The sequence below is a fragment of the Callorhinus ursinus genome, unplaced genomic scaffold (assembly GCF_003265705.2).
Source record: "Callorhinus ursinus isolate GAN/ISIS: 27379988/994484 unplaced genomic scaffold, GSC_fseal_2.0 scaffold8, whole genome shotgun sequence".
Lineage (NCBI taxonomy): Eukaryota > Metazoa > Chordata > Mammalia > Carnivora > Otariidae > Callorhinus > Callorhinus ursinus.
The window spans coordinates 26,043,033-26,060,524 of NW_027397070.1; the positions used below are offsets into that span (position 1 = coordinate 26,043,033).

The 17,492-nt window shown below is 42.9% G+C and overlaps 1 protein-coding gene across 9 annotated transcripts in view; it reads right to left on the minus strand.

Moving 5' to 3' along the window:
• TRIM9 (tripartite motif containing 9) overlaps positions 1 to 17,492 on the minus strand; it is a 106,567-nt gene that overhangs the window by 39,007 nt on the left and 50,068 nt on the right. For all 9 annotated transcript variants that reach the window (XM_073895209.1, XM_073895207.1, XM_025870082.2 and 6 more), the window contains exons 2-3: positions 7,099 to 7,194; positions 4,732 to 4,854 (exon numbers count right to left, since the gene is read on the minus strand). In XM_073895209.1, coding sequence (XP_073751310.1) covers positions 4,732 to 4,854; positions 7,099 to 7,194 — 219 coding nt within the window. The remainder of the gene's footprint in view (positions 1 to 4,731; positions 4,855 to 7,098; positions 7,195 to 17,492) is intronic.

The following is a 17,492-nucleotide window of genomic DNA, read 5'->3' on the forward strand; positions in this document are numbered from 1 at the left end:
TCTTTCTTTCTTTCTTTCTTTCTTTCTTTCTTTCTTTCTTTCTTTCCCTCCCCCAGCCCAATCTGAATCAAAGGGTTACTAGCCTGTTTTGAGGCAATGGCAAAATAGCTTAAGTAAGCATTTGACAAGCCAATAATGTCCCTAGTGTAAATCTGTACTCTGACCGATATGCCATATAATTAATTTTTTTAATAAACATAATGGGAACATGACAGACAATACATTGTAAATAATAATAAAGACAATGATGACAATAGTGATAACGATTCTAACAAAACGCAACATTACATTTGGGTTCAAAGTCAAACATTCTATATATAGTTACAATTGGGGTGTGGGAGTCCTCTGTAAAAATGAAAAGCTATAAAAAACAGCAAATTTTATCATTATCTTTTAGCATTCTTGCTAATTTTGTTGGTACGTTCTTTGGCCAACCACACATGGAAATTAAAGATTAGACTTTTTCAGAATATTTTTAATAACTATAACTTTTTTCCTTCCAGAGAATCTTAGAATTAAAAGGTAACCAAGAAGACTCCTGTCATCTTGTACTATTCAACATATGAATTTACTCTAAAATATTGGAGCAAATATACATTTAAGATGATTGTAGAATTATTTCAAATTCGGAGTATTACATAAATAAAAATCATTCTCAGAAATGACATTTGTAAGTTTCCTGAGAAAAACCCGGATCTCATTAATGGCGTGTATAAGCGTCATCACAAATTCCCTGTGCAGATCACAGTGAGGATATTTTAAGGCCTTACTCAGGTCAGGAAGGCCCAAGAAGAATGGTAACAAAACATATAGTTCAAACAAGATACCTGGGGGATCAGGTTTACTGTTCTTATTGTGGGGATATTGCCCAAGTAGTCCCAAACACGAATCAGTAGTATTTCTTGAAAGCTCAAAAGTATTTTTCCCCTTTAGTAGCTTTCTGACACTTGATTAGTTCACTACATCCCCAAAATAGATATTTGTCTCCCAGTGTTGTTTTTTTCAAACCACAGAATAGTATTAAACATAATTTATATTTAAAATATTCTTAAAATATGGTCACAGCTGCATACATATATCTCAAAGCCTTTTTTTTACTAACTTTAAAAATAGCTCACCAAACTTTGTGAACTATTTTATAGGATGATCAATTAAAAATGCAAGCCGCTTTCCTAGGTTCAGAGGCAATCACACCTGTGTATAGACTAATTCTACACCACTCTGGTATTCTGGTATTAATGGAAAGTAAGCTCCTAGGAGCACTTCTTTGGCGAGCTGGGTGCCGCCACATTTCCAGGCATTCTCTCTCAGCGCTAACAACATTTCCTTAGGACTGTGCTAAGTGCTTGGCAATGCTCTGTGAGGTGATGGCCATTCTTGGCCTGATTTTACCCGCAGGTGAAAGTAACTGAGCCAGAGACTTGCCCACAGTTAGAGACCTAGGAAGTGATAAAGTGTGTCCTCACACCCCGTTCTTATGACACAGAAGCTGGGCTCTTCACCTCTCAGCTCCAGCTTGTCTCAGAACCAGAACCATCCAATCTGCTCAAGCAATCCGTGCTTTCAGAGAGGGGCATGAGGAGATTATAAAGACAGTCTTTATCTACACTCCCTTTCCAGCATCCCCAGCCTTTTGGATTGCTCAAGAAGAGAAAGTTGCCAGAAAAATACACACACAACTCTCCTCTTTGTCAGCGAAAAGCAGTCCCTGAGAGAACTCTGCCAAAGGGGAGCGGAAGACCATAAGATTATCCCTGCCCGACTGTGAGTGATGGGTCAGCCAACAAAGACAGAAAGAAGTACTGTGCTTGGCAAGGGATGTCTATAAAAGGCCAGTCTTTTCTCACAAATCTGAGTAGCAACAGAAATGACAAGAAAGGGGAACGGCAGGAGGAGAAAAGCAGAGGGAGGAGGAGAGGCTTGGAGGCTGGAGTCCGCTTCTGGCGGTTTTTAGCAGTGACACACAATCCGCTGAAAACAGCAGAGAAACAAATTGCTCACGACAGAAGACAAAGCAGCTTTGCTGCCGTGGGGGACAACAAGCCACCTGCCTCTTGTTTCCATGGTCCTTCGGGATCTGGGGCAGGGCACTCCACGCTGGGCAGGGCGGAATGAGAGCAGGCAGCTGCCTCCGCTCGGTGGCCCTGGGCGCATCGGGGTGCCCAGCTCTGTGGCGGGTCACCAGTACAGACAGACAGTCGCCGGACCTGGAGTCTCAGCAATGAGGAGCAGCCGTTCTGGGGCGGTCTCTCTCTGCGCCCCCAGCACAGCCCATAACGGGTTCTCACACAGTCCCAGCCCACAGGGACAGCACTAAGCAGGGCTCCTGGGGGCTCTCACGCCCCTCTCCTGCTGTTCGATATGGATAAATGATGCTTTCTCAATCTGCGCTTCCCCTTTCTGTCCAGCTCGCTGCCCTTAGGGCCCTCCCATGCAGAAAACCTGCTGTGGCTGCTATAAGCGCCGTATGACTGATCACAAATCGTTCACCGTGTTCTGTTTAAAGATACCAAGAAAGTGTCTGCAATGTCTTAAAAAAGAGTTTTCCACTGAGGAAAAGTTAACATTTGGTGACTACGTACTAAAATGGTTGGTCTACTATCTAGAGGGAAAATCCAGCTGTCCAGCTCATTTCCTATAGCTGGTTGTGGTTTGACCTTAGAGAGCTCTGTGTAATGCAAGGGGTATTTGAGTTCCGCTGTAACAATAAAGGTTTTAGGTTTCTGAAGGGTGTGAAATGAAGGGCTACAGTGGCCATCTGTTAGTAATGTCAGGGCAGGTGATGGAAACAGGTTTGAGTTCGTTCTACGATGAGCCGAGGAGGGTCTTCCAGTTAGACCCACCACTAAGAAACAGTAATGGAGTCTCTGGAAGGAGTGTTACCAACACCAGCCTTGGTTTCCTGTCCAAACCAACAGGCTGAGGCTCTCGGAACATTAGAGCCCTGTGCACTTTTCTTTCCCAACTCCTGCGTCAGATTTAACTTCAAGCCGTGCAATTTTCTTTATCAAGGCATCTGCTGTGCCTCTCCTTGATAAAAGTGTGCCGCCGGTGCCTCCTCAGGAACGCTCAGAGAGCTGTGGCCCTGACTGAGCACCAGAGGGGGTCAGGCCAGGAAACTTCATCATAGGGCATAGCCCTCAGGAGCGCTTTCAGGCTTGGACCTTGTTATCCCAGCTCTGCCTCCTGCCTGGTGCAGTTCCACAGGCCCTCTCAGCGTGACACCTGAGGCAGGGGAGAAAGGTGTATATTCCAGCCACATCATTGCCCTGACTTTGGGGAAGGAAGAAGCAGGTGTGTGGCTCTACCTGTGTTTGTAGCAGGTGGGTGGTGGAAGGGGGAGCCTCTTAGAGGAGGAAGCAAGATTGGGGTTTTCTTACTTTTGGAGAAAACTGTTAAGTTTCCCTGGGGAGCAGTTGTTCTAGATCAGGCTGCCTGGCCCCCTGCCTTCTGGTAGCACCCCCCGCCCAACCCGCTCAGGGTCCCAGTGTGTGGCTGAGGCACACAGTAGAGTTGGAAGATTGGTGATTCTGCTGCTCAGGGCTCAGCATTGCCAGTTTTACTGTGAGTCTTGCCCAGGACTCATGCCCTAGTTAGCAACTAGTTTATTGCCTTGTTTCTGGTCACCACAAGATGGGTACTGGCTCGGCTTGAAGCTTCCCTGCCACGAAGCTTGAGTCCCAAACCTTGTAAGCTGTGTTCTCTTATTTCTTCACTTGGAAACTCTTCCTTGGTTCTCCTACTGGAATCCCATTTGTTTAGAAATGGGCCTTCTGCTGTTCTTCGGGGACTACAGCCTGTTCCAAACCTGCTGGGGGTATCTGATGCTTATGAGCTCCCTTGAGGTCGTATCCATTCTCTGCTGCCCACTATTGAAGCTCCATGCTGTTGACTGCCTAACCCCACCAGAGAGCCTGTAGTTAGACCTCACCTCTCCCTCTACCCTAATCAGGCCAGCACTACAAACCCCTTATCCTCCCCCCACTGGTAGCTACCCCAGGGCTTATGGCAAAGCATGTGGACCTCTGCTGACTGCCTGCTTCCGAGCTCCCTCCTGCTGGGTCCTTCCCATCTCTCCAGCCTGCTCTCACATCTTGTTGCCCTGCTCCAAAGGGGCAATGGATGCGGTATCAGATGTCTCCAGGAGGACAAATCATTTTGCCAATGGGGCCCCAGACTCATAATCAATTGATTCCACGGTGTGATGACAAAAGTCCATGCAGCTGTCCAGTTGTCCATTTCACTTCAGAAGTGAAGACAAATCTTGTTTGTTTTCTGCGAAGTACAGTTTCCATTCCTATTTCAAAAATACCTTTGCCTCTGTATGGTCACTCTGGCAACCCTGTCTAGAATTTCAACCCCTTTCCCCAGTATTCCCCAGTCCTTATCCCCTTATTATTTTTCTTAGTGCTTTTTACTAAATACTGCATATTTTAATTACTTATCCTGCTTACTGTTTATCCCTTCTGGTAAGCCTCATGAGGGCAGTAATTTTTATTTATCTAATTGTGCCTGTACCCAGAGCAATTCTTGACCCAGGGGAGTCACTCAACAAATATGAGTGAGGTAAATGAGGGTGTGCATGGTGAATGAAGGGGTGCTGGCTCCTTGACCTCCAGGCCACTGGCCACCCAAAACTGTGGGCATCCAGCCTACTCGCCTAGCCTGTCCATCCTGGCCCTGGGAGCCTGGCTCCTCGGCTTTCTGCTCTCCCCATGGCACAGCACTCACCTTCAGCTTGTGTTCATGCTCCTTGTTGACACGTGCAAGCAGCTGGGCTTTCCTTCTGTTGAGGGCATCGATGAGGGCATCACATTGGGCCACCAGACAAGCCTCAAACTCCACGCTGTTCTCCTGCGTGAGAGAGTACATATCTTAGCCCCAAAGTACCTGGGCTCCTTGGGCTGCCAGAGAAAATATGTCTCCCCTGTCCATTTGTGGGGTGGAAATCCCTGCTGAAGGAGATGAAAAGGAACTCTGTCTACAATGCACATTTAGCTTTTTTTAAATAACTGGATAAATTTAATTCTACAGCGGTAGTGTCCTCTTGAATTTTACATTGAGAAGGATAAATATTACTTAATAAATTCATTTTTACCAAAAGGAAATCATCTCCACAGTTCACATTATATTGTGTAAAATAAAGCTTAGTTTGTAGAGTTGAACATGAATCCTTCTGAGGGCTGGTGTATATGTCCACTTATGGATGGTGGAAGGTGGCATTCAGAGAGGCTAGCTGCCTGAACGGATTGGGTATGGTGGAGGCATGAGAGTTAAAGAATCATTCAATTCCAGAGGAGAGAGAAGAAAGAGGACAGCAGTGGTCTTCAATATTAAACAATAATCCAATGACAACAGAAGTTTATAAGAATAATCATGGGCAAAAGTACTAGCTCCTTTCATTAAGGAAAGCAAACAGTTAATGCACATAGGCGGTCAAGAACAATTAGTATATGTAACAGGCATCACCCAGCTGTAAAAGTCAAGCCATGAACCAACCGCTTGTGGGAGAAAGCTAACCATATTCTAAATGAATTATAGCTTCTCCATGATGTTTAAATTGAATGCCGGATCTAACTATTTACTTGATTTAAACCTATACATGCCATAGACATTTCTTTTTAAGCAATTCTCTCCTAAATCATAAACATTTATGGACAGTCATCTTTTCAAAATGTTACATATGTAATTTTGAGTGCCAAACCATAATCTGCAAAACAATTGTAATTTATAGCAAATGGAAGATGAATTCTCACATATACACGAATAGCACTGAAAAAATAGCATCCAACTGAGTCAACTGTAAGCTTTTGGGGGCTGGCAAGGAAAGAACAGCTTAGCCTATCAAACTTTAATTTATTCCCAAAGTCATAAAGAACTGTGTCTCTTAATATGAGGACATACCGATAGGTATCTGATAACTTCTCAAATGCAAGGTCTTCGTTTAAGGTGTGCATTAGTAATTGCTAGAGCAATGACTTCTACATGTGAAATTTCGGCTTTCATGACAATTGCTTTTTGAGTACTCAGAGAAGTCCTATAGAAAACATCATTTAAGAGCTCTCTATGTCCCATGCAGGGTAATATCGGGAGGATGAGGGCAGCCTTCTTACAAGTTCTGATGTAGAGCACAAAGAAAGCTTTGCTCTGTTGAAGAGGTGGGGTACAGAGGCAAAAGCAAAGAAAGGACTGACGGATAACCTCTGCTGGCCTGGAAAACGGAAGGAAGTGTCCAACTGTTAGGCTGTTAGGGAATCAAAAGTTTTAACATGGGCATGCATGCAAAAAAGGGTGAGGAAATCAGTGTGAGAGGCTTTGAAAGGCTGGCTTACATTTAAAAAGATATTTCTACCTTGACATGACTTAAATATTAACTCAGAAAGCAATTTACTGGACGCCAGAGGGAAGGTTATTTCTGTGAGGCAATCTCGAAATGTATGAACAGTAAACAGTGCAGAAGATCATTATTTAAGCATCTCGTGCATTTTATGGCTTCTTCCCTTTAGCAATAGTGGAGAATTCAGGGGCTCTCAAATGCTGGTCACTGTGTCCAAATAAAGCAATCTGAAATTATAGCTACCGGGGGGAGGGTATCTTGGTTGGAAAATATTTAAGTATCTAAGTAGAGAAGAAGCATTACTATGGGCAAGAAGGAAGGAAAGAGGGAAGGAGGAAGGAAGGAAGGGAGGGAGGGGAAAATGTGACCCCTTTGTTTACCATTGGATAAGACATAATTACGGCAAGGTGGTTTGCAAACCTGTAGAGTTTAAAAAACTCAATAATTATGACTCTGAATTCACCAAGAGATCTCTTTCTAAATCCACAGTAGTAGAGAATTAGGACCTCGGTGCTGAAGACAGGAGCTATTTGGAAAACCAGGTTGTGTTGCTGGCTGGTTGGCAAAATATAACCACCTCAAGAAGGGGGCATATTTGAAGCTGATCTGTACGTGTGTTTGTATTAGAAGAGACAGAGCAGAAAATAATAACTGGAATTTCCCCACAATACAGAAAAGTAGAAGAAACAGACAAATTTCCCCACAATGCAGCTACATCTAAACCCAAGGCGTTTGCTTTCTGTCTCAGGTGCTGCCGATACCTGGATCTGCTGGACCATGTTGCGGAGCTGCACCAGAAACTCCTTGGCTTCTTTGGCCCTGTCTGATAGTCCGTTCAGCGCCTGGGAGAGCTGGCTCTGCAAAGATAAAGAAAGAAACCATGGAGCTGTAATCACAGGAAGTAGCAACAAGGTCGTAGAGAGTCATTTCGATCCAAGACCCAAGAGTCCTCAGCCTCCTCAGATTCTTCTTGTCAGAGCTTGGGACACCAACATTTGTACGTGAGGATTCTATAATGACCTCTAGACCCCTTCCACAGGCTCCTGAGAACTTTCTCCTCTGAAGCAGGGACAATTCCTGCCCATTGCAGAGGCCCTCACCAGCTGATATCTGCCTGGAATTTCCACATCTCATTAATTCATTGACTAATTTAGCAATGATTTATCTAATTTGATATTAAAAGAAGACAGTGAGTCAGATGATTGACCTGGGCCCGGGGCAGGAAGAATAGAGAGTCAAGAACAGGATGAGGAAGGGAAGGGTTAGAGCATTGATGTGATACTCTGGGGCCTCTTCAGTGTAATGACAGATACAAAAGCCACGACCACATTCCTCCTCAAGCTCACCTTCCTGCTCCCAGTTACAGCCCTGTTGCCCTAACTCCTCTCCATTCCCAAACCAAGGCAGACTCTCCTCCCGATTTCACACACTGTGCCATCCATATAGGAGGCAATTCTGCTGGGGGGCCATGGGTGCAGGTAAGCACTTGCTTTTTCTCCAGCCTCCCTGCCTGCTGGGGCGGCCACGGGACACACTGCTAATTGATGAGATTGAAGTGGAGCTTGGCTGAGGGTGAGGAAGGGTCTGAGAAAGCTCTTGCTTTTCTGCTCACATGAGACCAGTGTAGGTGGTGCAGCCCCTACCCTTGTGTTCCCGATTTTATGGCAGATGTCTTATGATTCTCACCGAGAAGGCCAACATGGTAAGGGAGGAGGGGTGAAAGAAGAAAGAGCCTGGGCTCCAGGGGCAGCTTTGAGCAGCCGAACAACACCTGAGGTCTCCTGCCACTAAGCTGCTTGTCGATGGGGAACATTAACTCCTAGTTAAGTTCCCATACTGAGGTTTCCATTACTGACAGCCATTACCATTGTGCTTGGTGCAAAAGTTCTTCTCCTAGCAGCCTGGGCATATCCTCCCATCTCTCCTATAAATTACAGAGACAAACTCCTTTCCCACAACACCTTCTTTGAAAACTAAAGCCCACTCCCCTCCCTGCCAACACAACCCCTCAAACACTCTCCCCTTTCAAGTAAAAGGGCAGAATCTTAAGATTATATCTCTTGGTCTAATGAACGTTTCTCTGTCTCTTTTAAAAAAAATTTTAAATCCAGTATAGTTAACACACAGTGTTATCTTAGTTTCAGGCGCACAAGAGAGTGATTCAACAATTCTATACATTACTCAGTGCTCATCAAGTTAAGGGTACTTTTAATCCCCTTCATCTTACCATATGATCCAGTAATTCCACTACTGGGTATTCACCCAAAGAACACAAAAACACTAATTTGAAAAGATATATACACGTCTATGTTTATTGGAGTCTTATTTACAATAACCAAGATATGGAAGCAGCCCAAGTGTCCATCAATAGATGAATAGATAAAGAAGATGTGGCATACGTATACAATGGAATATTACTCAGCTATAGAAAAGAATGAAATCTTGCCATTTACAACCACGTGGATAGAGCTAGAGAGTATAAGACTAGCTGAATGTTTTTCTCTTATATTTGCCTTATTAAATACAAAGTTGGGCACTGGATCTCTTTAAAAATATGCATGCCAAATGCTTCATAGAAGCAATGTGTAGTGGTAGAAAGAACATAAGCCTTGGAAGGGCTCAAATTCTGCCTCTGTCCTTTACTAAATGTGACCTTGAGAAAGTTACCTGTGCCTGAGTTACTCCAATATAAAAAATGGGAAGTATAATAATGTTTTGTAGTTGGGTTATCAGGAGGGTTTAGTAAATTCACCAATGCAAAAGCTCCTGCTAGCTATGGGTAATGGTTAAGGGAACTACTCTGAATTCATAAATGCTACGAGTTACTGGCTGTTCAAACTTTTTTAACATAGTTTTATCTCCTCCATAAAATGAGAAGAATATTACTATTCTTGGGTATTATGGGCATTGCATGAGATACTAATTTAAAGCAAGAACCCCTCTGGTGCATGGTACATGCTTAATAAATGTTGGTTGTTATTAACTTTAAAAAAAGATTTTATTTATTTATTTGAGAGGGAGACACAGAGAGCAAGCGTGAGCTGGGGGGAGAGGAGCGGAGGGAGAGGGAGAAGCAGACTCCCTGCTAAGCAGGGAGCCCGACACAAGGCTTGATCCTGGGACTCCAGGATAATGACCTGAGCCACCCAGGTACCCTGGTTGTTATCAACTCTTATTCACCTTCTTCCTTCCTGCTCACAAATACCTGCAGACTGACTGGGTAGATTTGCAGAGCAGATTCCTGGAACAGGATCTGTTGGAGAGTATCCTTATTCACTTGTACTTTGATCTATGTACTCAGACTCAGGGAGGCTAGCCCAACACAACTGAGTAAGAAAAAGCACAAAGTGAGCCTACGATGCTGGAAGGGCTACTCAGTTATTTATTACCAGGTCTCAGCTGCATCTATTATTTGGGGTAAAAGTTTTCTCCTCAAGAAATTTTTCCAAGAGCCCAGGGGGTGAAGGAGGGTAGGAGGGTCTCGTTTAGAGGAGCAGGCAATACAATGGGAGACATATTCTAAAGGAGACATTTTTCATTGTTACTTTAGAATTCATATCCCTTCTTTTTCTGAATGAGCAAAAGTTTGCTGGCTACTATAGTTTTCTTCCCCTTTGTATTATAACCTCTGCCTTAGTAAACACATTTGGATGTTGGAATACAGAAGCCAAGTTCATTCAGCTGTACAGAACTGAAGCTACCTGATTTCTTGTATCCCCACCTGGTACTTAATTGTACAATGTAAGTTAGACCTGAACCCATAAAGAATTGTTGACGAGGTACTGCTATCTTCTTAGAAAAAAAATTATTCCGTAGTATACAAAGAGTACTGGCCTCATCCACTCCCAGGTTTTTATATGTCAAAGCAAGAAGTGAACTGAAAAAATCAATTCATTTGCAGATTACCTCCCTTTGTGTCTATTTCCAATCCCAAGAATGCCTTCTACCTGGCAAATGGTTCTGGTATTTGATAAACAACTGCATTATAAGATAATGATCTAAAACTTTTCTCTTAAGCTTTGCCAACTTGTGGAAACTGAGCAGGAGACAATGAAAAATCTTGGAAACTATCACTAGAAAATGCTCTTATTATAAGGATTTATGTGTGCGTTGCCTTTATAGGATAATCTTTTGGTCACATTTATAAGCTACATCTAATGTAGAAGAACATTATTATTTACTGATTTTGTCTCCCAGAAGCATTTAAATTCCTGCTGTGGGCTAACAGAAATGTTCTGTATTCAGGACCACAGAGCAGCCCTGGGGATTTATAGCAGAACACCACAGATGCAAATACTTAAGTGTGTTTTCCTTATAGCACCTTCGGCCATTAAAAGCGGTTTATAATGCCTAAGCAATGCCATTCTGATTTCCTGCATAGTTGTCTTCCAATTTTCTGAAAAGCTGTCATGACCAGAAAGTGAATGAGAGTGGGGAAATAATGTAGCCGAGGAGGCAAGAGCTCAGAGCATGCTTTGAATCACCAAGATCTCCCAGAAAGAGCTGCTCAGAGCTTGAAGGAGGGAAACAAAGCACTCCCCCTCCTCCTTCCTTCCTGTGCTGCTTTTCCCCTCCAACTCCCACCCAGATTCCCCTCACCTTCCAAAGGAGTGAAGGTTGTAAGGGATCAGCAGCTCAACCTGGAAGCCGGTCTGCAGACAGGTATGGGTTTCAGTCCCTCCTGACCAACTCCTCCCTTGGCCGAGCACCTGCCCAGCTGCGGAGGATGCCCCCGCAGGGGATGGTGTCTCCTTTCCTCACTCTGCCATGAACATCATTCACGTGTCATTTCCTCCCTCAGTTTACTGTGAATATTGGATGGAGACAATTGGGACAAATGAAGGAGAGCTTCCTGGCTGTCTGAGATCTGAAGTTACAGGTATGGGACAGGTCAAAAAGGGTCAACCCTAAACAATTAGTACAAAATAGATGAGATGACAAACAAGAAATAGTGGCTTGATGGCCCCTTGGGACTCTGTCCCAGTGCACTCTGCTTGGGGACTGTGGCCCAGGCCACCTCCTTCCCAGGTACCTGGGTCTACACAAAACGCAGAAGCAAAGTGACAATTGATGTGATGTGATTTTGAAGTAAGGCCTCTAGAAGAACGATTTTTTTCTGGAAGGAATGCTGGTTTTTAAGTCTTACTACATTACTGACATTCTATAATTAAAAAGTAAAGGCAAGAAATTCTAATAGTTACAAGATATTGGTCATTTATTATTAGCAAGGGACTGTTGGGTGCTTTTAATGGGCATCCTATTTAATCCCAATCACCACCCTGCCATTTTGCACAGGCTCAGAGAGGATACACTTGAGTTAGGTTTTATGACTCACACATAAAAGAGCAGGAACACAAACCCTAGTCTGACTCCAAAGTTGTGCTCTTTGCTTCTGCCATCCAAAGAAGAGAATTCTTCTCTCACTCATGCAGGAAGAAATAAAAACCACCTACGGTGAGAGCATGTAAAACCAAGGAAGGTGAGTTGGTGAGAGGATTATGATTGATTATGAGGAAACCTGATTATGCTTAACAGGGAGATAATAAGTAAACCATAGCATAGCTAGTTAACCTAGCTTTTTTCCAGCATAAAGTTTTTTTTGTGAATTTGAAAAGGACCTGTCAATGAGATCCATGGGTCTCATGGGAGAGGGTCAAAAGCTTTGGACCGAGGTCCAGCTCTGGCTTTATCACCCACTGACCTGAGACCTTGGAAGGGACTGGGCTGAGGGTGGAATCAGGTAAAGGAATGAGAAGTCACTGAGTGACTAGAACTTGGGAAATTTTGAGTTAAACTCCCAGGGGGACTGACTCTCCTTCTGGCTAAAACTTCTGTTTCTGGCCTGTACCTTTCCTTCCCCCCCGCCCCCCACAAAGGGATCTCTCCCCTGGTCTCTCTGGTGGTGGAAGACCCTGGATCTACCCCAGCCCCAGCTCACTAGTTGGTTGGGCAAGAAAACTCACAGACTGGGGGTAGTACACAGGTTGTGATCTGTAAACAAGTAATCTAGGCGTGTGTGTGTGTGTGTATGAGCCCGTGAGAGAGAAAGTGAATGTGTGTGTGTGAGCAGACATGAGCACAGGAGTATGAGTGTATAAGAATGTGTGTGAGAGTACATGTGTGTATGAGACATCTGTGGAGCATCAGGAGGCTCTTGGCTTTGGATAAGGCTGGTACCAGAGGGGCCTTATGGGCAGCTTATTTGGGGCCACTAAACTGCAGCTTGTTGCTAATTGGTTGTGACCAAGATCCTTTCAGTGGTCAAACTATAGCCAGGTTCCTCTGGGCCCTCTTCTCGACTTTGGCCCATAAAGACTTGAACAAAACACTAACATAGTTTCTAATGGCTCATGGCCACATCCCTAGGACGACCCTAGCCCCTTTAAGTGTCAGTCTGAGGAAACTCGAGGCTGCCAAAAGAATTTACTGGTTGTTTCAGCCAACACCTGAAGATAGGGCTCTTGTCACCTAGTCTCTATAGAGGAATAGGAGCCTAAACTCAAAAGCAAGTTAGCAAACCCAGATGGGTTTCACATGAACCAACCTCTTCTCACTTTCTGTAATTTCTCACTTCCCTGACTCTCCTGACCCCCAGCTCATCCCCTCCCCAATCCTTCACTCTCCCTTCAAAAGGTTCAGTCATGTCTGTACAAATTGAAGTTGAGTTCAGTTCACGCTGGACTCCCTTCCCTATTGCAACAGTTATATTACTGATTGAAATCTGTCCTTACCACTTTAACTGGTGTCCGCTTTATCTCTGACTGTGGCTAGCCCTGGCTCTGACCTAGGGGAACCTGGGGCAATCCTGGGCAATGAGCTGACCCTTCAGCAGGCCCAGGTTAACCTTAAGGGTAGGGAAGGAAGCACATCCAAGTTCCCCTGCCTGAGCAGGCACATCTCTCATATGTTAAACCAGCCTTACCATTTTTACCGTGGATGTGACCTATATGCTGTGTGGAAGATAGAAAGGAGGAAGACATGATGCACCTAACACTCTTCCATATAATCCCCTTCCCCATTCCGCAGGGCTAGATCTGCACACACAAGTACACAAACATCCACACCAAAAGCTAATGCATAATGCCCTTGACCTCCATTTTCATAGCAATTCAAATCCAAACATTCTGTTTCAGTCATTCTTGAAACCATAAACATGGACCAGAAATGCTATTTTTTTCACCAGATAGTAGCAACTGACTGAGATAGGGCAATGGGCACTAATCTGACATGGGTTAAGAAGACAGGGTTTCAGGGCAGACGGACTTGGGTTTAAATCCTAGCCTTTTAATCTCTGTGGGGCCAGGGGCATATCACCTAAGGGGGTGGATACTGTGGTACTCCGCCCAGATTTCCAGCTGCTGGGAATATCACTGTTGATAGATTGCACCAGGCCACATCACATGGCCAAGAAGGACAATGGGGTAGAGACAAACGCTTTCTTGTCTTTCCTGTCTACGGGGAACTGCATTGCTCAGGGCTTTGCCCCCTTCCATTTGAGAACTTGAGAACAACCATGACAGGCCATCCCAGCTCCAGAACTCCCTGCAGACTGGGCTGAGGCCTCTGCTCATTCCTGGCCTTCTCACTTCCTTACAGGTGGATCTATTGAGAGCACTAACCATCCCTTCCCAACTCTCTGAGTCTGTGTCCAGGAGCCCCAGTCTAAAATGCTAAACTTCCTGGGTCCCAGTTTCCTCATCTGCAACATGAGGGTAACAACAGTATCTTCATCAGAGGACCATTGTGAGGATTATGTGAAATCGTATATATAAAGTTCCTCAACGCAACACCTGGCATATTGTAAGCATTTAGTAAATAGTATTATTTTTATAATAAGAATTATGTTAAAATAGACATACATAAATCATTAAAACATTTTGTCATACCACATGTCCCAATTTGGGGTTTGATCACTTACGATTATTCAGTGTACTAGATTATAGTATTGTTTACAACCATTTGCTCCCTCCCCATTTTTGCCATATGACTTGTGGTCCCTCCTGTAGGTGGAGCATGTATCTCTACCCCATTGTCATTCTTGGCCATGTGATTTGCTTTAGCCTAAAGAAGCACTGTGATTTTCTGCCAGCTCATTGGCTTTTCTTCTTTGTCACACGAATCCAGTGGTGTGCCGATAAATTGGCTCTCAAAAAACAAAAGGAAAAATCCAAATTCTGATTTGTAGTGTTTGCCAGTTTCCAAGGTGTAAATACATACTTGGTTTCAGGCTATCAACATGACATCACAGAATGTGGAGTTAGAAGAGATGTGTACTGTCAACTCTTGAGCAGTGAGCAGATATGAGCTGACCAGCACACCTGCATACCACTGGGCATATCCCACACAGTGGCCATGGGCTTTCAGAAAGAAGACATGTGGAAGAGAACTTCAGACTACCTCCTATGATAGAACATGAGCAAGGAATAAATCTTTGCCACTGAGATTTTTAGGGGCTGTTTTTTACTGCAGCAAAACTGACTAATACAGATAGCAATTACAATCTTTTCTTTCATGGTTTAATTTAATCAATATTCATAGAGTTTTATCATGGACCAGGCACAGTGATTCATGCTAGGAAAACAATGATAAAGAAAGTAAACACAATACCTTCCCTCAAGGAACCATCCCTGTTCTGAAACCACCACCATTCTGAGCTTAATAATGTCCATTTAAATTTCTCTCTTATGGGCTCTCTAATGAAGCGGAAGAAGACTAGACTATTCTAACAACTACCAACAGAAATGTAGCTTCTCCACCTCTCAGGGCAAATGAGAAGTATCTGCATTCCTCACCAGACATCGCCAGTTCTTGGTTAGAGTTTGAACTCCAGATATACTCCGCATGGCCTTTATCTACCAAACTTAAAATATTTCTCTGCCTTAGACAGGAAACTCTCAAGCTGGAGATGCAAATCAACATGGAGGGTTTTTTTTAGCAAGATGGAAGTCACTTTTTGCCTCAAGGCACAGCAAAAAAAAAAAAAAGAGAGAGAGAGAGAAGAAAAAAAAACAAACAAACTGATGCTTCATCCAATGTTCATAGTTTCTTGGGGGAAACCAATTTGCCACGTCTCTATGGCTTTTGCAGAGTGCTGGAAGCTGTGAAAGAATTCATGCAGCAATTGTTGCGATGGAAGGCATGAAACTTTAATAAAGCAGCAAGCATATAGGCTACAAGGTCAACACCACTCTGCCCAAGGCTCTGTCAGAGAGCATGCCTTTCTATGGATATTCAAAACCAAGATATGTGTGTTGTTAGGCAGTTACTAAGTATTTACAGCTGAGGATCAAAAATATGCCTTCCTCGGGCTAAGCCTTTGTGTAAATATTGGATTTTACATCCCAGAGATGGACTACAGGATAGATCTCCTTTGTGCGTATGCTGCCTTTTCTCTTTGGAGAATTCTAAGGCCCTAGTCAGCAGACTCTTGAGTCCTTTCCCAGAAAGCTGTTTTCTCTGTGGATCCCTCTGGCTGCCTTCAAGTCCACATTGGTCCACCATGTCCTTCCAGGTGATATAGCTTCCACATTTTCTGATACTACCAGGGCACGGTTTTAAGATAAGCAGAGCAGATTTGAGATCAATAAATTTTCAGTTCTCCATAGTATTTAAGTGTCCCAGATAGAAACTTCCATTCTTCAAACGACTTTTCTCTAAATAATTAAAAACATGCTCTTAGAAATATATATGATGAAGTGAAAAATCACTGAACTGTTTTTCACATGGAAATGCTTTTACTGTGCTCCTTCAGAGACTCAAGTGTTGAGTGCTAAAGCTGGAAGGACTATTATTTGTTCCTCGAGTTTCTAGTGATAAGAACGAAATAATTAGTGGGAGCAAGACGTTTTTGTTTTAAAAAATAACTTTCCACCCATATTTCAAAAACAGAACATGCTCCTTTCAGAAAAATCAGAAAATAAAAGACTTAATAAATGAAAAAAATAAAATAATCTCACCAGATATATTAATAGCTTTGATAATGAACCCTTGATGTTTATTCTTGAAATCTTGTATACAATGATACTGCCTATTGATAGGCAGATATGTTATGTCTCTATATAATGTGTATTAACTAAATTGGGATAATTCCATATACCCATTGCTGTCTTGAAATCTGCTCTTTTCACTTAATATGCTCTATTTTTCCATCTGACTAAAAATATGCTGCTCCCCCCCTTTGTGTAATAGCTATATAACTTTTGATAACATTTACTATGTGGCAAGCACTGCCTGTAATGCTTTATACATATTAACTCATCTTTTTTTCACACAACAACCCAACAAAGGTGGGTACTATTATTATTCAAAATTTTTGTAAGTGATAGAATTAAGCAAGGGAGGTTTTATGGTCCAAAGTCCTAAAACCGTTAAGCAGAGCAGAATCCAAACCCATTAAGTGTGTGACCAGAATCTATTCTGTTAACCACTAAGCTGAAGGGTAACACACTACGTTGATGTATCATAATTTATTTAACTAATCTCCTGTTTTAGAATGTTCAATATGCTTCCGTTTTTTGCAAAGAACTGACATGAGTTTCATGGAGTAAATCTTTCAACATATTCTTGATTATTCTCATTTTCACAAATGAAATTTCCTATTTACTCACATTAAATGTTATCATCTTATCAAAATGTCCCTGAGTGGTCATTTAATTTATACTCCTGATAAAGGTGATGTGAGTAATACTTGCCTATATAACACATTACAAATATTATCATTTGTATTAATTTTTAAGATCAGATAAGCAAAGAATGGAATCTCATTTCTAAAATTTGCATTTTAAAATTACCAAGGTGAGGGGAGGGAGATTTTTTTCAAAAGCTTCTTATTGATCTTTTCCTAGTGAAGGTGGAAATTCCCACTGGTATTATTTGTAAAGCACTTAGGAGAGGTCCTAGCCCACAGAGTGCTACTAGTACTACCTAGTGTTTGTCAAGGAAATTAGTTTCTTCCCATTGTTGATGACTATCTGTGAATAAGGCTGGCCTCAGGACACTTGTTTGCTTACCAAAAAAGACTTAGGGACCAAAAACTGAAAAACCTGGAAAATTTAGGTGGCCTGACAGAGAAGTGAAAAGTCACGGCTTAATAGTTTTAGTAGAATTTGGTCAGAATGTCTGGTTTGCAAAATCTCTACTCTTTAGACTTATCATT